Source organism: Rana temporaria, chromosome 4 (assembly GCF_905171775.1).
Source record: "Rana temporaria chromosome 4, aRanTem1.1, whole genome shotgun sequence".
Classification (NCBI taxonomy): domain Eukaryota; kingdom Metazoa; phylum Chordata; class Amphibia; order Anura; family Ranidae; genus Rana; species Rana temporaria.
In genome coordinates this window covers 253,328,170-253,349,458 of record NC_053492.1, presented here as the reverse complement: position 1 = coordinate 253,349,458, position 21,289 = coordinate 253,328,170, and the positions used below count along the sequence as shown (strand labels likewise).

Genomic DNA, 21,289 nt, shown 5'->3' with positions numbered 1-21,289 from the left:
ACACCAGCGCTGCATATGTTCCTGTGAGGTACTCTGCATTAGATACTTTAGGGAAAGCTTCCTGATTGTGCTTATAGGGACAGAAATATATAGGAGTCAGTCCTGCTTCAGAAATCATATTACACCAGCGCTGCATATGTTCCTGTGAGATACTCTGCATTAGGTACTTTAGAGAAAGGTTCCTGATTGTGCTTATAGGGACAGAAATATATAGGAGTCAGTCCTGCTTCAGAAATCATAGTACACCAGCGCTGCATATGTTCCTGTGAGATATTCTGCATTAGATACTTTAGGGAAAGGTTCCTGATTGTGCTTATAGGGACAGAAATATATAGGAGTCAGTCCTGCTTCAGAAATCATAGTACACCAGCGCTGCATATGTTCCTGTGAGGTACTCTGCATTAGATACTTTAGGGAAAGGTTCCTGATTGTGCTTATAGGGACAGAAATATATAGGAGTCAGTCCTGCTTCAGAAATCAAATTACACCAGCGCTGCATATGTTACTGTGAGATACACCCTTTAGATACTTTTCTTCTATTGTGCTATTCAAAAAACATCCATTTAGGGCAAAAAAATAAAAAAATTCAGTGTTTCCTCCAGTGTTTGCAGTTTTTCCTCCATATCTGTACGTGTCAGATAAACACTTTAGCTAGTGTTCTTCTATTTTTCTATTCAACAAACACCCATTTAGGGCAAAAAAATATATTTTGCAGTGTTTCCTCCAGTGTTTGCAGTTTTTCCTTCATATCTGTACGTGTGAGATACACACTTTAGCTAAACTCACTCGGTGCCTTATCGACATTAAATTAGCCACAGAACCTGTGTAATTACTATGTGTTCGGGTTTAAAAGGATGAGGTGGCAACTCTAGATCGTTCTCACTCTTTTGGTGTACCCTAATTTAAAAAATAAATAAATTAAAAACAAAAACCTGCTGTGTTGGCTACCTCGTTCTTTTTTTGGCTAATCTTGCGTGATGGAATTGCTACAGACGATCAGATTTTCCGATAGGAAAAAAATCAGAAAATTTGAGAACCAGCTCTCAATCTTTTGTTGGCTTTTGAGGGGAAAATCCATGTGTGTGCTCCATCAAACTTTTGCTATCGGAATTTCCGATCGTGTGTACGGGACATGAGAGGATACCCACATAAATATTTCTGCTTCACCTGGAAGTCTGTTAAAAGGTAAGTTTATTTAATATATGTTTTGTTTTATGGATGGATCATGCATAATCCACTACTACTTCACACCACAGCCTTGTAAAACATTTATCATGGAGGTTGTGGTATAAAGTTTCTGCCCCATAATTTATCTTCAACCTTCATCATTCCTCACTTCAGTGTATTTGTGAATTTGGAAACAAAGTTTTCGTGTTTGTGTGTGTATACTGTATATATATATATATATATATATATATATATATCTATTGTGAGGGGTTAGCCCGGCAGCAGGTGTGTCTGACCCCCTGGAAGGGTTCAGCACACAAAAAACATTAGGCACAGCAGACAGTGGTAGGAGGAAAACAAAAAGGTGCAATTTTATTTGAACTATATACAAATAAAAATATGACGGAAAACAAAAGAAATACAAAAATAAATCCTGGTCAACTTGACCTGCTCGCTATAAACATTGGTGTCCCTAACTAACAACTGGGTACAGCCTTGTGCTGCCCCAGTCCCTGACTTCCTGCTGTTTAAATCTCTTAGCAATAACCACACAGGCTTTGTCTCACCGCACAGAGATCACACTCCCTAGACTATTCACACAGATCTGGTTCCAGGTTGGAGCATATCTCTTAGCATGCTGGGAGTTTTTGTAGAGGACCTAACGAGCCCACATGATACAGCTGGGCTCATCAAGTCCTCCCAGCACTCCCCCTAGAGGTACAAACTGGCATAAAGCCTGAACCTAGGAGAAATATATACAGCATATTGGATGCAACCAGGGGATTTAACCTGCCTACTGTCACACTATATATAGTCGTTTTAATTATTCATATTAACACCATATTTTAATGCACAGTTTTGACATCCTACTGGAAATCCTCTGGGCAGATATGGAATCGAAGAATCTCTGTCTTCAGATACTTCTTTTCAGGAGTGGAATCAATGAGACTGCAAAATGGTATCACAGACTTTGTTCTGACTTTGTTCTGGCTGCCTCTGCTTCATAAAAGTGTTAAGCGCCTCTAGCAACTGTTCCATTCTGCTGTCATAGTTTTTGTCTGCAACTGTCAAATGTCAATGTTTCTTTAGCAATTGCACTAAAAGAAAATAAATTATATGAATCTATGCATTTTAAATTCCACTTGGGCAAAGCCACAATCTACTACACTGTGCAATGAACTTGCAAAGCCTTGTGGAAAATAGTCATGCAAGCTCAAACACAAGCAAATTGGAGAGACATTACTGACCCTTTTCAGGCAATGTACCAGTTTCTGCAAATGCTTGAGAGCAATTGCATGGAAACACATCAAGATGGTGATATAACCATGTGCTGGAAGCAAATACCTCAACTACAAGAAGTACTTGGTAGAAGAAGTCTAGAAGCAGACTACAAATGTATCTATGTCAATATAGGATCCTAAAGAACATGAACTTAATATTCCTCCTGAAAGCCCCTGGCCTGGTACAACAGAGTTGGAACATCCATTCATGTTTGTGGGAGCGAGGCCTTTGCTCTGGGGGGAAAATGTAGGCTATGCCATGCATGAAGAAGGGTGGAATGCACATTTGGAAATCAGTGGACACCTGTTAGGCTGCGTACACACGATCAGTCCATCCGATGAGAACGGTCCGAAGGACCGTTGTCATCAGTTAACCGATGAAGCTGACTGATGGTCTGATGTGCCTACACACCATAGGTTAAATAACGGATCGTGTCAGAACGCGGTGACATAAAACACAACGACGTGCTGAAAAAAATGAAGTTCAATGCTTCCAAGCATGCGTCGACTTGATTCTGAGCATGCGTGGATTTTTAACCAACGCTTTTGCATACTAACGATCGGTTTTGACCTATCGGTTAGGCGTCCATCGGTTCAATTTTAAAGCAAGTTCTAATTTTTTTGACAGAAGGTTAACTAACCGATGGGGCCCACACACGATCGGTTTGGACCAATGAAAACGGTCCTTCAGACCGTTCTCCTTTGGCGATCCTATCTTGTGTACGAGGCCTTAGAGGACCAATGAATGCACTTTTTAAGATAAAAGGGACAGTTTGCTTAATTTGTTCTATTCCTGTTAATCATTTTGAGCTTGTACTGTACCTAAAAAAAAAAAAAAAATAAATACCTTTGGAGGAAATATTGTCTTGGTGATTGCACAATTATGTATCATTCATAGGGCCATATATTACAAAAAAACAGAAGGTAGTGTAATAAAGTATATTTCTTACGCAATGTATACCCTATGACAGAAAAAAAGAGAGGGTGAGTTTTGCACTTCCGCTGTTCCACTCTATATTCAAAGGAATATACTCATTAAGCCGTTAATCTTTAATTCACCAAACATTCACTGCAATCGAATATTTCTGGTGCTTGTGGTTTCAGTGACAGTGATTGATTTCCAAACAGTAAAAGTTTGTTAAAAGCTGCTTTATTAATTTGCCCCAAAATGTGTGAGTATTGTGAAGTTAGCACATACAGTTAGTTTTAGCCTGGATAAAGATAGCTCTAGATCAGCTGAAATAGATAGTTACTACATTTTATATATAGCTTTATGCATATACAGACAGACAGGTCACACAACAACCGAGAAAGGTGTGTGTGGGGGGGATAATAATTTAGGGGATAATGTGTATTGGGACACATTGCAGCATGTTGTAATGCACTGTGCTGAGAAAGAATGATGCAGGCAACACTGTGGTGTGAACAATATCTTTTGCCTTGTCTTTGCATTAAGACTGTCTTAGGAAAAGCTGTGAACCAGTCCTCAGGATGAAGACTCAGTTTTTAAGAACAATATATTGTCTAATCATTCCTCTTATTCTTTGTGCACTTTTGTTTTGTGGTTTGTGAAAGACAATATAAATCGATTTATTTTACACAAAGTTGTCAATAAATAAGATATTTATAACACACATCATAGGCATACTTGGAATTAGAATTTGAATCTCAAAACACATTCTGGTACTATTTCTGAATATCATGATACCACATGTTTGAGACTTTTACACAGTCTAGCCACATAGATAGTGACAAAATCCAAGGAGCAGCTTAGGGCTTTTTAGGGTGGAAATAATGCAAAAAAAAAAAAATCCTAACTACTTATCATACTTTTAGAAGCACTGTAACACCAGGACAGTGGAAACACACACAAAATGACTACATTTTGAAAAGTAAAAACCACAATGTAATTTCTAGAAGACATAGCGAGTCTTTTGGAAATGCCATATCTTTGCCACAAGTTTTTGGAAAATGTAAGAAGAAAATTAAAATGCATTTTTTAACACAAAGTTGTCAATAAGATATTCCTAACAAGCAGCATGGGCATAGCTAGAAATTCACCTCAAAACACATTCTGCTACTCCTCCCAAGTAGTATGGGGATACCACATGTGTAAGACCTTTTCAATGCCTAATACTGATTATGAATTCAACATTGCCACTTTTGTATCACACAAATTAACCAACACTGCATAGAAAACAGTGTATTGTACCCAGAGGGTTGCCACTGTATGAGTGGCCAGGTAATATCGCTGAGTTTAGCTTTACCTAGGGAAGTCCTTGTTCCAAAAAGCCAAGCAGGCCTAACTTACTGGTACAGGTCTGCTCTAAAGCACAATGTTCTTTTCTCTGGCCAGGAAGTACAGGAGTCTGAACGGCCAAAAGAGTGCATGTGGTTCCAGCTGTGTAATTGTCTGTAGAAGAATGGGGTGGGACTGATGTCTCAAAGGAACGCAGTCACTGGGATGTGTGATGTGTCAGTACTGGTGGTAGGTAGAGATGTGGTCACCAAACAGGCAAAAGATTGGTCCAGGCAGCAGGCAGAAACATGGTTGATAAACAGGCCAAGGTCAGTTCAAGTAGCAGGCAAAGACATGGTTAGTGTGCACTGTGATATTCTAGAGTTATTGCTCATGTACAGTGGCCTTCTTGTCTTTGTTAATACCTAGACAAAGGGTTAGAGGTTTCTTCCCAGTCTTCAAAGCCCTTCAAAACTCAGACCTTGATCTGGGGATTACAAAACCTGAAGAAAAACAAAAGCTTAATTTTCTCAAATACGTGAGAACCCTGTGTAGGCATCAATCCCACTACTACAGTGGCAAGACCTCACACTGTCAAAGCAGACAAAGGATCAGTCCAAGCGCCTGGCAAAAACATGGTTGATTAATAGGCCAAGGTCAGTTTAGGCAGCAGGCAGTCATGGTTAGTATGCAGGCAAATGTTTGGTCCAGGCAACAGGAAGAAATGTGTTTGAGAGAACAGGTCGGTACAGAGGACATCAGATACAAGCAAAACTTTTATACAGATGCTAGGTTGTGAGGGATAGTTAGGACAATAATAACATGTGCCACACCTTATTCATTCTCTGGAGCATACACAGCATTTTTTTTTGGGGGGGGGGGCTCCAGTCTGTTTCAGTAGGAAGGAACATATCAGGAAAATGTCTCTCATGTTGTCAACTAACTGCATCAGAACAAATGTGGCAGGTACAGGGCCTTGTTAGTAAATAAGGACTGTTTCAACTTTTACAACTTTTTCTTGGTAGTTTAGGAAGAATACAGGTTTTCCTGCGGCCCTATTTATGATGTTGGAGTTGTACATGGCCAAATGAAATAGTTAGATACACACTTTTTGTACCAGTGAATGAATCTTCTTATTGCCGTACAGGGTGTCGTTATTTGGTCGTTTAAATCTACACCTCCCATAAACTAATTGTGGTAGGGCATGCAAGGTTTTTGTACCAGACCAGGCCTTCCTTGGATTTCCACTGTGGTGTCTTTGTAAATGGAATATAGGACTTATCCATCCCACTTATTCTTCCATTTAGGAGCAAAAGTTTCTTAATTCTGCAAGCTTGCCGGCTATCCCCCTTTTAGCTTTGTAGTCACCAGTCTTTGTGGAAATCCCTTGCTATTTGCTTGCACTGTACTGAAAAATACAGTTTACTGTGAATAAAGATGTCAAAAAAGTGTCAGGTTGGTATAGAAATTTTACACATAGAGATGGTATCCCTGAAGGATCAGGGGTAACATAGGTCCTAGACAATTTTTTCAGCTGCTACCCATATAAGATAGGTATTCAAGGGGTTCCAGATAGTCATCTTTCCCTTCATAAAAGTTGAAGTCATATGTGTACCCTGTGGCCCTCTCACAAAGTTTATATAACTTCATACAGTATCTGGCATGTTTACTTGGATATATTGTTTGATGCCAAGCCTACCTGTAAAATGGATGAGGGACTCAACAAAGCAGATATTTTTGTCAGGAGTATACATTTTGAATAATGTTCTGGTAAAATAATTGATAAGTGACAAATTTTATGAAGTTTTATAGTATTCAGCGTGACAAAACGGAGTGCCCTATTTAGTGTAAGGCCAAGAAGGATTTTACATTTTTCAACTGTGACAGACTTTCACTCAAATGGGCAAGCATACATGGAACTGGGATTATTGGTGATGTACTGTTGGGCATAGAGATTGCATTGGTCCACTAAACTAAATTGAAAAAATCTCCTGTGAAAAATAAATTAAGAAAACCGAATGGGCATAACGTTTTCTGTATCTGCCTGGATGCCTGGTTGCACTGTAAAATGGGGGATGGCAGGTGCTGCTCAATTAGATCTAAAAGTGCCTCTGGGATTATTATTATCCCTAATCTTTTGTGGCTGATGTAACACTCCACTATTAGTACTTGGCATTTCAACTGTACTGCGCTGCTGGTGCTTGCCACTTTACTAGGATGTAATGTGCTGCTTGTGGTTGCCTGCTGCTGAGAACGAACACCTGGTTATTTTTGTTGGGACCTTTCCTCCACCATATTGGTTACTAAACCACTATTCTCCATGGTTTTATGTTGATAATCCAAATCTGGCAGTGAGAATTTCCCGCTACTCTCATCTGTCATGCTCAGAATCTGAAGGGCCTCCTCACTTGTGTACATGTTTATTTACATGAACTCTGGTGAGACTGTACTGATGTGGCTGTGATCAGAACACTGTTGCTGGCTTTAATGACTCTGTTGACCCTGGCATGACTAGGGCTCAGAACAGTATTGCTGACTTCACTGACTCTTCTGACACTGGCGCTGGTGGGGCAGGGATCAGGACACTGGTGGTGGTGTATACTGGTCTGGCAGTGATCAGGACATCGGTGGTGGCGTATACTGGTCCAGCGTCAATCCAATCAGGGATACTGGCTCTATTGACATTGACACTGGTGTGGCAGTGATCAGGAAAATAATACTGGTGTACAGTATACTGACCTGGCATTACTGCAATCAGGAACACTGGCTCTATTAACACTGGCGCTGGTTTGGCAGTAATCAGGACATGGGTTCTAGTGTATACTGGTCTGGCGTCGCTGCAATCAGAGACACTGACTCTATTGACACTGGCACTGGTGTGGCTGTGATCAGGCCACTGGCACTGGCATATACTGGTCTGGCATCAATGTAATCAGGGAAATTGGCTGGCGGCACTGGCCTGGTGACACTGACTGGTGTCCCTAGCAATAAGGTACACTGTTCCTGGCAGCACTCGTGACATTGGGCCAGGTGAGACAGGTGAAAGGTGGCTGGCTGTATTTTATTCACACAACACTGTTTGGGCAGCAATCAGGAAAACTGTAAGCTGACTTCACTGTAATTTGTGTATAAAAAACTGGGTGACAGACTGCTAACACTCACAGTACTACTGTAACAGCTCTCTGTCCTCTTACAGGTGATATTTGAGGAATCAATCCACATTCAATCCCATAAAGTCATCCAACCATTTCTTGGAAGTTTTTAGAGCCATGGTTGAACAGGATATTAGGTTAATTCAAACTAGAGTGGGAAATAGGAAAGGGACCTTACAGAAAGGCAAAGAAGACTTGGAGAAAAGGAAAAATATAACAATTAGAATGGCCGACAAAGGGGGAGGAATTGTGGAACGGAAAAGAGAGAAATATAACGAACTGAAGCGATTCAGTTCGCATGCGCCGCGCTTTATAAGTTTTTCATTCATTCATTCATTCATAACAAAAACCTGAATAGATTTTTCCATTTGTTGCCTTGTGCATTGCCAGCACCCTTGATCTTCTGAAACCATACTGATCATCCTAACACAATCCACCTGGAGCAGTAACTTTCTTTCTTTCATTGTTCCAGAAGCCCCTAGACTACCAGTAATATACTAATTACCCAAAATTCATAAAAATAAGGAATGTCCACCTGGAAGACCCATCATAATTGGGATTTGTGTTCTTTCATATAGGTGAATACGTGGACTGTTTCTTACAGCCCATTGTACAAACCTATCTATCCTAGTTGAGAGATAGTAAATATCTCATGAATATTCTTAAAGACACCCCAATTAGTGATAATACACTTATTGTTACAATACACGTTGAATCATTGTACACCAATTTGGGCCAAAAGGATGTCTTATTTACCACCAGAAAGGCCTTAGAACATAAGTCTCATATGAGGAGGGAACAAAAATTTTTTTGGTGGAAGTTCTCTTTCTAGCTACTGTATGTCAAATAACAATTTTTGGCATGAGGGCTATCATTATAATCATATCAGGGGAGTGGCTATGGAAGCAAAGTATGCTCATAGTGTGGCCAACCTACTGATGAGTCAATGGGGGGAATCCAGTATTTTTGGTCAAGCCATACCAGAAATATCTTTGTATAAAAGATACATTGATGATATAATTATACCAAGGGGATGGCACAGAGGAAAGTTTAAGATTTTTTTTAACTGGTATCAACAATAACTGCTATGGACTCAAGTTCACTGGTAGTTGGATTCGCAAGAGTTTCCTGGATTTGGTCCTGATGAAATGTGGTTGACAGATTAACACAATTTTTTTTTAAAAGAAACTGACAGGAACAGCTACATCCTCACAGCCAGTTGCCATCATCCCAGAGGGTTGGGGGAGATCCAAAAGGGTCAATTGAAGTGAATGCGATGAAATTGTGATAGTTTAGGGGATTATCTACAACACTTTGAAAGTGTTATTAAGTTGAAAGAAAAGGGTTACCATGAAAAAGTGTCTGCTACCTATACAAAGACAGGTAGTAGAGATGGATAGAAAAGAAAATATTAAAGGATAGACCGAAAAAGAGAGGTACTCAGGAGCAATTGGCCTTTTTGACTAATTTCAACAGAGTACATTCTCAAAAAACATTACTAAGGGATAAAACATTAATTCATTTCATTCCTAAGCGACCCCAATTTATATATTGTATAAGACCCAATTAAGGGAATAGACTAGCCCCTAATATCCAGGACCCCCCCAAGAAGAAAGTTACATTTCTGGACCAAACTGGCTTCTATTATTGTCATAAGCATAAAGCCTGTAAAACCACAAGGAACGACAAAAGAAACATAGATATATTTAAATCTTACAGTACGGGAAAGGAATATAGTATTGAGATGTTTATCACGTGTAAATCAAACCATGTGACCTATTTGATATCCTGCCCTTGTGGGTTGCAATATGTTGGTCGCACCACAAGGAATTTTGGAATCAGAATCAATGAGCATCTTAATAATAAAAAGAAAGGATTCCCAAAACATAGTCTCTCAAATCACTTTAGGGTACATCACAATAAAGCAGGGGTCTCAACTAGCGGTCCTCCACGGTTGCAAAACTTCCAGTCCCATGAGGTATTGCAAGGCTGACAGTTATAAGTATGACTCCCACAGGCATAGGCATGATGGGACTTGTGGTTTTGCAACAGTTGGAGGGCCACCAGTTTGAGACCTCTGGTTTAATTGGATGTGGTAGCCTTTTTTTAGCAGATATTTCTATCCTTGGTATTTGCTTTACATGTACTTTAACTATTTTCCCACTCTCTCCAGCAGGCAATAGATTTAATACCTCATAAAACCCTGGGCATGACACACACACACACACACACACACACACACACACACACACACATTTTCTAGAATAGCAGTGTTGATTAAACCTTTTTGCTGCTAAGAGATTTACAGGTGTTGATGTTGTTCATCATCATAATGGAATAACCTCTAAAAAGGGAACTATTTTTGAAAAAACAGAAGACGTGAGTGACCACATGAGAGTCCTTGTAATATAAAGTTCAAAATGTTGTATATAGTCCCTTGAACCTGGTCACAGGGTGCTGGTATTCATAGGATATAATACCGAAGCTGAAACGTGCATAGTAAAATTCACATACGGCACCCGGGAGTGTCCATCCAACACCAGAGAAAGGGGATGGGCACTCTTACCCTAAGCTGTGGACACACACGCTAGGCGGTGGGTGGTCAAACAGGCATAAATGACAGTCAAAGAATACCTTATGCACTTAATTTCCAGGTCATTTATAAATTCAGCCCCTGTTGGAGAGGTGAATCCTGTTTGAGACACATTTCACAGTTAGAGACGTTCTGGATCTATCAGCTCAGATGTTACTGTTACATGTTTTTTTTAAAGTTTCTTTAAACAGTAAGTAATATGCAATTTGGGCTGGATTACAGTGGCTAGAGATTGATAATTACTTAATATAAGGGACTAAATGAAAAGAAGCATTAGAGTGGGAGAGTTTACTTCCTCTTTAATATGTTCATACATGTAGGTGTTATGTATAACATGCAAAAACATAATGCATGCCAACATGTTCTTTTTCCCAAATAAAGACATGACTTAATATATCATAGATTCATGGAATTCAGTACTCTGTATTATTTTCAAACAAAAGCTACAGATACAGATTGTGTACTACAGTAGGCTGTTATCTCAGTAAAATACATATATTATGTACTGTATTTATAAATGCATGTGACTTATTCTTTTTTTCTTTTTTCAGGTATACGTTGTATTTAACAATCACAACATTCTTCTTTCCTTTACCATTAATAGTGGCTTGCTACATTTTAATTCTGTGTTACACATGGGAGATGTACCATCAAAATAAAACTGCTGGATGGTAAGAAAAATATTTGTCTGTTTGCTAATCCAAACAAAAACACCCTTCGTATAATAGAACTGCATATATATATATATATATATATATATATATATATATATATATATATATATATATATATATATATATATATATATATATATACTATATATATATATATATATATATATATATATATATATATATATATATATATATATATACTATATATATATATATATATATATATACTATATATATATATATACACACACACTGTATATATTAACTTGTGTTTACTTGTGTGCCACTTGTAAAAAAAACTCTGGTCCTCGTGTATTACATGTATCTGAAGGAGAATTTTTGTATCACATGTATCAAAAGAATAACTTTATTTGTTGCTTAAAGAAACCATTTCACCAACCAAAAAAATGCAGGTAAAAGCTCATAGGAATCAAGTATTTTATATACTGCAAATGTGACCAATTCAGGAGGAGTCAATTCCCTAGCTCAACTCCATCCCTCCAGCACATTATAGCTGTTTCCTTTTAAGAGAGTGTCTGTAATTCCCTACCCTTGCTCCGCGACATAAGCTTTTATGTAGCAGCTAGGGAAGGAGCAAAGAAAGATATTACAGACTGTCGCCTGAATGAGTCTACTGAGGCTGTTGACATCAAGTCCAAGATCGAGGCACCCAACAGCAGTCTCTGGACTTTTTGTATACAGACTTTTACAGGTAAATAACATGCCGAAAATACTTTAAATTCACATGTAATCTTATGGGAAGTTTGCGTTTGAAATTATTGGTCTGTCAACAGGGTCTTTAAAGAAACCTTTCTTCTTTCTTCCAGCCCAGGACATTAAATCAGGGAACAATATAAATGTTTTCTATGGGTATTAGCAACTGTACATAGTTCAGGCATTTTAAAGCCTTAGTTCACCTATTGTAGCAGAATTTAAGATTTATTATTGAAATCAGGTATTTTCTATGCATATACTGTATGTGCCTCAGCCATTTCTATATAGCTCTCACCCCCCCCCCCCCCCCTAACCACTGTATTTCGAATAATGTAAATTGTCCTGCAGTGGGAAGAAGGTACTTGAAGTGCTGGATGAAAGAGGCGGTATGATAGGTGATGCAAATTCAATTGCATTGGGAAGGAAGGAGAGAGTGGTGGCTAAGATATGTCGGTGTGCATGGTTTGAAGTCTAGCCACATGATGTCAGCACACACAAGCAAGAGACTGATGACGCGTCCACACGATCATTTTTCGGCATGAAAAAAACTTCGTTTTTTAGCATGTCCAAAAAACGATGTTTTTCCAACTTCATCATTAAAAACGACATTGCCCACACACCATCGTTTTAAAAAAATTATGAAAAAAGCGCGGTGACGTACAACACGTACAATGGCACTCTAAAGGGAAAGTTATATTCGCCTTTGGGCTGCTTTAGCTGATTCCGTGTTAGTAAAAGACGATTCGCGCTTTTCTGTCTGTTACAGCGTGATGAATGTGCTTACTCCATTATGAACGGTAGTTTTACGTGAACGAGCGCTCCCGTCTCATAACTTGCTTCTGAGCATGCGCGGGCTTAAAACGTCGTTTTAACCCACACACAATCATTTTTTACAACCCAAAAAAATACATTTTTTAAAACGACGTTAAAAAATGCAGCATGTTAGAAATTTTTTTTTGCCGTTTTTCAGAAGCTGAAGCCCACACACGATCATTTTAAATTACGTTTTTAAAAACGATCTTCTAGACTCTGCCAATGATCAGGACATTTTGCATTGTGCACAGAATGCCTGATTTAGTACAAGTAGAAACTTTTTGTGCAAAGGGATGGCTGCAATGGGCCTCTTCCAGCATTTAGATATGACTTTAGAAATTCTGGAGAAAGAGGTATTACATCATTATTATATCTATATGATGTATATAAGGCAGGGGTGCCCAACCTTTTGAAGAGCAAGTGCCACTTAAGCGACTTGGTAACCGGTCGTGGGCCACAATGAGCGGAGCGGGTGGATGGCAGCCCACTTGGCTCTATAGAGCCCACTCTACTCTCAGCACACCAAACTCGCAAGTAATTAAAGTCTATGACTCAGTGTAGGTAACCCAAAGGTGCTCTTCTCTGCACCTGCGGATCAGTTTGAAAGCAGCCCAGTAACCACTGCAGAACAGATATGCCCATATATACACTGTGATATTAGTAATAAACTTACCTTTAATAACAGTATTCTATTTTATTTCATCCCAGAGCAGGAGGTCGCGGGCCATATCAGAGGGATCCGCGGGCCACATGTGGCCCCCGGGCCACTGGTTGGGCACCCCTGATATAAGGTAAAGTCACTGACACGGAGTATCACATTGGGATCTAATATATTTTATAGGTGGAGCAAGTGCTGTCTATTATTCATTTATTCCCAATTTGCGCTCCAGTGAGGACAGTATTGAAAGCAGCGACTCAAACACATCACCATCTATACCAAGGTGCGAGTGTTCTATATTACAGCCAGAATTTAAGCCATGCTACTGCCAACCAATTGCACAACACTTATGCCACGTACACACGATCAGAATTTCTAACAACAATTGTTCGATGGGAGCATGTTGCCGGAAATTCCGACTGTGTGTAGGGTCCATCGGACAAATGCTGTCGGAATTTTCCATAACAAAAATTTGAGAGCTGGTTTTCAAATTTTCTGACAACAAGTCTAGTTGTCGGAAATTCCGATCGTGTGTACATAATTCCGATGCATAAAATTCCACGAATGCTCGGAATCAAGCAGAAGAGCCGCACTGGCTATTGAACCTCATTTTGCTCGGCTCGGCGTACGTGTTGTACGTCACCGCGTTCCTGACGTTCAGAATTTCCGACAACATTTATTTGACCATGTGTATGCAAGACAAGTTTGAGCCAACGGAAAAAGATCCATGGTTTTGTTGTCGGAATGTCCGATCCTGTGTACGTGGCATCAGGGTCGCCATCAGGGGGGTACAAGCATTACACCTATAAGGGGCCCGAATGTTCACAGGGGCCCGGGCCGACCCCCCTTCTCAGCTCACGGCTGAGAGTAGAAGAGAAAACTTTCATTTCGGCAGTCCCCCCCTCCCCCTCTCATGTTGCGGCTGGAGAAAGGAGAGAACACACTTTCACCTTGGCAGGAGGAAGAGGACAGGAGATTGAGATGACAGTCCCCCCCCAGTTCTCAATTCGTGGCACCCCCCGGTTCTCAATTTGCGCAAGCACAACCCCCCCCCCCCGGTTCTCAATTCGCGGCAGCAGCCCCCGGTTCACTATTCATGGCACCCCCGGTTCTCAATTCGCAGCAGCACCCCCCTTCTAAATTCATGGCAGCCCCCCTCCGGTTTGCAATTCGTTCACGGCAGCACCCCCTTCTAAATTCATGGCAGCACCCCCCGGTTTCACAATTCGCGGCAGCATCCCCCCTTCTCAATTCGTGGAAGCACCCCCCCATCCGGTTCTCAAATTCGCACCAGCACCCCCCTTCTCAATTTGCGTCAGCTGGTGGATGTTAAATACCTAGCGCTCCTCCACCATCCATTTCAGGATGCCCCACAGATGCTCAATAGGGTTTAGGTCTGGAGAGTGGAGACATGCTGGGCTAGTCCATCACCTTTACCCTCAGCTTCTGCAAGGCAGTGGTCATCTTGGAGGTGTGTTTTGGGTCGTTATCATGTTGGAATACTGCCCAGTCTCAGAAGGGAGGGGATCATGCTCTGCTTCAGTATGTTACAGTATATATTGGCATTCATGGTTCCCTCGAACTGTAGCTCCCCAGTGCCGGCAGAATTCATGCAGCCCTAGACCATGACACTCCCTCCACCATCCTTGACTGTAGGCAAGACAAACTTGTCTTTGTACTCCTCACCCGGCTGTCGCAACACACGCTTTGCACCATCTGTGTCAGTGAAGTCAGGGAAGTCATCTGCAGGGTACAGCTGCCACTCTCAGGTGCACACCTGTGTGCAGGCGCCAACAAAGAATAGACTGAAAAGCCACGGGCACATCAGTGAATGCCTAGCCTAGCACCTGTCATCAGAACTGGTGCTAGGCGACCTATTTAAACGGGGCTTCAGCACTGTCTAATTGCTGCTTGGTCTACAGGGCTTACCTAAAATCTTGAAACATGTGTTGACTCCTCATACCATTCCGGCTTACTCCCTGACTACGCTCCTGTCTGCTGCTTGTACCTGATCTGCCTGTCTGTTGCCAAAACCTGCCTATGACCTGACTACGCTTCTGCCTGCTGTTTATACCTAGGGATGAGCTTCATGTTCGACTCGAACATTGGCTGTTCGCCCGTTTGCCGAATAGCGAACAATTTGGGGTGTTTGCGGCAAATTCGAAAGCCGTGGAACACTCTTTAAAATTCTATGGGAGAAATCAAAAGTGCTAATTTTAAAGGTTAATATGCAAGTTATTGTCATAAAAAGTGTTTGGGGACCTGGGTCCTGCCCTAGGGGACATGTATCAATGCAAAAGAAAGTTGTAAAAACTGACGTAATTTTCGGAAGCAGTGATTTTAATAATGCTTAAAGTGAAACAATAAAAGTGAAATATTCCTTTAAATTTCGTACCTGGGGGTGTCTATAGTATGCCTGTAAAGTAGCACATTTGTTTATAACAGTCCCTGCACAAAATTAAATTTCTAAAGGAAAAAAAGTAATTTAAAACTACTTACAGCTATAATGAATTGTTGGGTCCTGGCAATACAGATAAAAGTCCTTGAAAAAAACGACATGCCCCCCCCCCCAGTCTATTACCTGGCCCTTTTGAGTCTGGTATAAATATTAAGGGGAACCCCGAACCAAAAAAAAATGCGTGGGGGTCCCCCCAAATTCCATTATCAGGCCCTTCAGGTCTGGTATGGATTTTAAGGTGAACCCTGCGCCAAAATAAAAAAAAATGGCGTGGGGTTCCCCCCAAAAATCCATACCAGACCCTTACCCGAGCACACAACCTGGCAGGCTGCAGTAAAAGATGGGGGGACGAAAGAGCACCCCCCTCCTGAACTGTACCAGGCCACATGCCCTCAACATGCGGATGATGTCCCCATGTTGATGGGATAAGGGCCTCATCCCCACAACCCTTGCCCGGTGGTTGTGGGGGTCTGCAGGCGGGGGGCTTATCGGAATCTGGAAGCCCCCTTTAACAAAGGGGACCCCAGTTTCCGCCCCCCATGTGAATTGGTAATGGGGTACATTGTACCAATATCATTTCACCCAAAAAAGTAAAAAAAAAAGTAAAAACACACACACAAAGTCTTTTAATAAAATATAAAAAAACTGCGCTGTAATCCTTCTACGACCCGAATCCACCGCCACAAACGATACAGCTTCCATAGGAGGCACCTGGCTGAATGACGCACGACCCGTCTGACAGCTCTTTAATAACTGAGGGCAGGGCCACCCGTGACGTGAACGGGTGACTTGGTCCCCCTCTGTTGCAACGGGGGTTTCCGGCGGTTTCCCCGTGGTGTCACTGGTGACCCTGCCCCCTCTGATGCGTCACAGGAAACCCCCATTGCGTCAGAGGGCGCTGGGTCACCCATGACGCCATGGGGAAACCGCCGGAAACCCCCGTTGCATCAGAGGGGGCAGGGTCACCCATCCATATCACGGGTGGCCCCGTCCTTGGTTATTTAAGAGCTGTCAGGCAGGTCGCACGTCATTCAGCCGGGCGCCTCCTATGGAGGCTGTTTCATTCATGGCGGTGGGTTCGGGTCGTAGAAGCATTACAGTGCTGGAATTTTTATTTTATTTTTTATTAAAGGACTTTTCCCAAGCTGTGCGTGTGTTTTTTACCTCTTTTGTCACTTTTTTGGGTGAAATGGTAGGGGTACAATGTACCCCATTACCAATTCATATAGGGGGGCAAACATCTGGGGGTCCCCTTTGTTAAAGGGGCGTCCAGATTCCGTTAAGGCCCTGCCCGCAGACCCCCCACAACTACCGGGCAAGGGTTGTAGGGATGAGGCCCTTGTCCCCATCAACATGACATCCTCCCCAAGTTGAGGGCATGTGGCCTGGTACGATTCAGGAGGGGGGGCGCTTTCTTGTCCCTCCTCTTTTCCTGCGGCCTGACAGGTTGGGTGCTCGGATAAGGGTCTGGTATGACCTGAAGGGCCTGGTGATGGAATTTGGGGGGACCCCCATGCATTTATTTAATTTTTTGGTTTGGGTTCCCATTAATATTCATACCAGACCTGGGCCTGGTAATGGACTGGAGGGGAACCCATATGTTTTTTTTTCAATTACTTTTATCTGTATTGTCGGGATGCGACAATTCATTATAGCTGCGAGTAGTTTTAACATTTTTCCTTTAGAAATGTAATTTTGTGCAGGGACTTTTCTAAGCACGGGAAACATGTGCTACTTTACAGGCATACTATAGGCACCCCCAGGTATGAAATTTAAAGGTATATTTCACTTTTATTGTTTCACTTTAAGCATTATTCAAATCACTGCTCCCGAAAAAACTGCAGTTTTAAAACTTTTTTGTTTCATTGTCACCTGTGTTTGTTTTTTTTAATCTTTTTTTTGTCACTTTTTTGGGTGAATTGGTAGGGGCACAATGTACCCTGTTTCCAACTCAAATGCGTAAACTGGGGGTCCCCTTTGTTAAAGGGGCTTCGAGATTCCGATAAGCCCCCCATCCACAGACTCCCCCACCCTAAAAAAATAGCTAAAATGTTTTTATACTTACCAGAAATTGCTGTTACTAGGCAGATCGTCCTAATCTGCCTCTTCCTCTTCCGCGGTGAGGTTCTGTGTTCTTCTCCTCGCGTTGACTCCTGGGAAATGGAGGCTCCCTGCCTTCTGGGACACACAGGATGGTGTTTCCATTCACAAATAGCCACGCGACTCGCGCATGCATAGTAGGAAATGGGCAGTGAAGCCTCACCCTTAGTGAGGATGGCAGAGCCGGGACCGGGTCCGAGGGATGGATCTGCCTTGGGCAGCCGACATCACAGCGACCTGGACAGGTAAGTTTGCTTATTAAAAGTTAGCAGCTACAGTGTTTTATTTTTTTACCGCCGGACCTCCACTTTAAATTGGCAGGTGAAGCAATGGCATTTCTCAACTAGCTGCAAGTTTTAGGCACATCAATGGAAACTGCTTACCTAAAGTTGAGAAGAGAGGTAGATCTTCTACCCAACAATGTACAGTGCTGGCAAGAAGTTGTGGCATTTTTCTACTGTAAATGCTACCAAAGCCAAAGTTTAAAGGACTCCAAAAGAAGCTCGAACTTATATAAGAAGTAATTGTTTAGTGGGCTGTTAGCATGCTGTTTATACAGACATAGGGCTACATTCAGGTAGAATTAGGCGGGCTAGCGTATCTCAGATAAACTACAACGGCCGTAAGTTTAAGCAGCAAGTCCTGTATTCACAAAGAACTTGCACTGAAACTTACGGCGGCGCAGTGTAACTGGGCCGGCGTAAGCCTACCTAATTCAAAATAGGCTGGTTGAGGGCGTGTTCTATGTAAAATCTGATGACCTTACGTATTTGACGTTTTCAATGAACGGCGCATGCGCCATCCGTGGACGTATCCCAGTGCGCATGCTCCAAATGACGTCGGCAAATCGTCATGCTTTCGTGAACGCAAATTACAGCCAGCCCCATTCACGGTCAAGTTACGCAAACGACGTAAAATTTTCAAATTTCGATGCGGGAACGACGGCCATACTTAACATTGGCTGCGCCATGTATTTGGTGGAATAACTTTACGCCTGAAAACCCCTTACGTAAACGGCGTATCTTTACTGCGACGGCCGGGCGTACGTTCGTGAATCGGCGTATCTAGCTGATTTACATATTCTAGGCGTAAATCAGTGTACACGCCCCTAGCCGCCAGCGTAAATATGCAGTTAAGATACGACGGCGTAGGAGACTTCCGCTGGTCATATCTTAGCAACATTTAAGCGTATCTCAGTTTGAGCATACGCTTAAAGTTGCGACGGCGGGGATTCGGACTTACGACGGCGTATCTACTGATACGCCCATCGTAAGTCTATGTGAATCTACCCCATAGTTGCAGCAGCCATTCTCATAAATTGAACTGTCATTAGTAGTTCTACTACTGGGTGGTAGTATAGCTAATACTTTCATAATATAATGTTCCTCCTACTGGAACCCCACAGTTATTTTTTAATTTCCCATCTCTGTGTTCCTCTTGTTTGCCAATAAAACATCAATGGCTTGGCTATGTGTCCAGCAAGCTTTCCAACACACATAAGGGAATTCGATAAAAGCATTTTCACTACGTTTCTGTTAGTATGGACTTTTAAAAGTCCTGCACTAGATTTAAAATGCCCCGTCACCAGTTTTAGAAGTTTTGCCGAAACATGAGGTAGATTCAGATAGTTGCTAACAGTGCCAAGTGGCACTATGGGCTCACCTGATTAAAAAATAATTACCCACAGTTCATTGATGATAAAACTGGAGGTAATTAATACTAATTCGAAGTTGGTGTCCTCAGACAGGGACAGTGCCTATTGGTGCTTGCCCAAATTGCATGTATTTTACAATTATTTGATTAGACATTAATGTATTCACGGCATTTAATGTAATCAGGTTTTATCATTCAAATGCATATAGAGTGGATGTGTGGTCAAAATTTTGCTCACAGAATAGTGTCATTTTTTGGTTTAACTACAGTAGCTCAAGACTTTGGATGTGCTACACACACCCAAAAAGTAATCATTGTATACAAGACATGTATAGCACATACAGTCATTCTGCCCTGCTGCCGAGACACCTCCCACTACACAGCAATTCTCAGCTTTGATTAAACAAAGCCAGGGTTTCTGTGTGCACAGAGCAACTCACAGCTGCTGCTATAAAAAAAAGCTGTCTGTTTATCAACAACACTGTTTAGACTTGAAATAGAAAGATACAAAGTAACATTGTTACTTCTGTATCTACAGTACACTGTTTATTCATCTGCAGATCAAAAACAATTTACTTCAATCTGATGTTAATGTCAGTTAAAGCAACTTGACAAGTAAGATTGTTTTGTATTTAATAGAATGCTACTCTGTTTAACCCCTTATTAACTTTTCATTTATTCTAATTACCCTAATGAATTCCTTATGCCCTGTACACATGATCGGACCTTTGTCCGACCAAATTCACATCGGAATTTCGACGGAATTCCATCGGAGTAAAATATAAACTATGTAGACTATGTAAACTCCGATGGAATTCATCAGAATTTCAGATGGAATTACTCTGATGGGGCATACACACGGTCGGAATTTTCGATGGAAAAAGTCCGTCTGACTTTTTCCATTGGAAATTCCGATCGTGTGTACGGGGCTTTATTCTCTTTCTCTTTTCAATTATGTTTTTGCTTGTTTTTTTGTTTTTTGTTTCTATTTTATTAGCCAATAATATCTAAATATTTTTTGTTTGATTGTTATGTTCCTTTACACCTTTAAGCCTCGTACACGCGATAGGTTAACCAGAGGACAATGATCTGAAGGACCGTTTTCATCGGTCAAAACCAATCGTGTGTAGGCCCCATAGGTTATTTAACCATCGGATAAAAAAAAGACAACTTGCTTTAAAATTAACCTATGGATTGGTAACCGATAGGTCAAAACCGATCGTTAGTAGGCACGACCATCGGTTAAAAACCCACGCATGCTCAGAATCAAGTCGACGCATGCTTGGAAGCATTGAACTTCGGTTTTTTCAGCATGTCGTTGTGTTTCTGTGTTCTGATACGATCGGTTATTTAACCTATGGTGTGTAGGCGTGACGGACCATCAGTCAGCTTCATCGGTTAACCCAGTGTTTCTCAACTCCAGTCCTCAAGGCGCCCCAACAGGTCATGTTTTCAGGATTTCCCTGAGATGAATTGGCTGTGGTAATTACTAAGGCAGTGAAACTGATCAAATCACCTGTGCAAAAAAATGGAAAGCCTGAAAACATGACCTGTTGGGGCGCCTCGAGGACTGGAGTTGAGAAACCCTGGGTTAACCTATGACAACGGTCCTTCATGTGTACAAGGCTTAACATATTAAACATACTGGGGCAGATCCACATACATCTGCGTGGGCGCAGTGTATGTGAGATACGCTACGCTGCTGTAACTTACTTTGCTATTCTTTGAATCCTGAAAGAATTTGCGCCGTAAGTTACGGTGGCGTAGAGTATCTCTCGCGGCGTAAGG

The 21,289-nt window shown here is 41.5% G+C and overlaps 1 protein-coding gene across 1 annotated transcript in view; it reads left to right on the top strand.

Annotated features, from left to right (window-relative positions):
* The window catches only part of MCHR2 (melanin concentrating hormone receptor 2), a 166,919-nt gene that overhangs the window by 135,916 nt on the left and 9,714 nt on the right, over positions 1-21,289 (top strand). Inside the window, exon 5 of the mRNA XM_040350152.1 lies at positions 10,983-11,102. Within this exon, the coding sequence (XP_040206086.1) occupies positions 10,983-11,102 (120 nt within the window). The remainder of the gene's footprint in view (positions 1-10,982; positions 11,103-21,289) is intronic.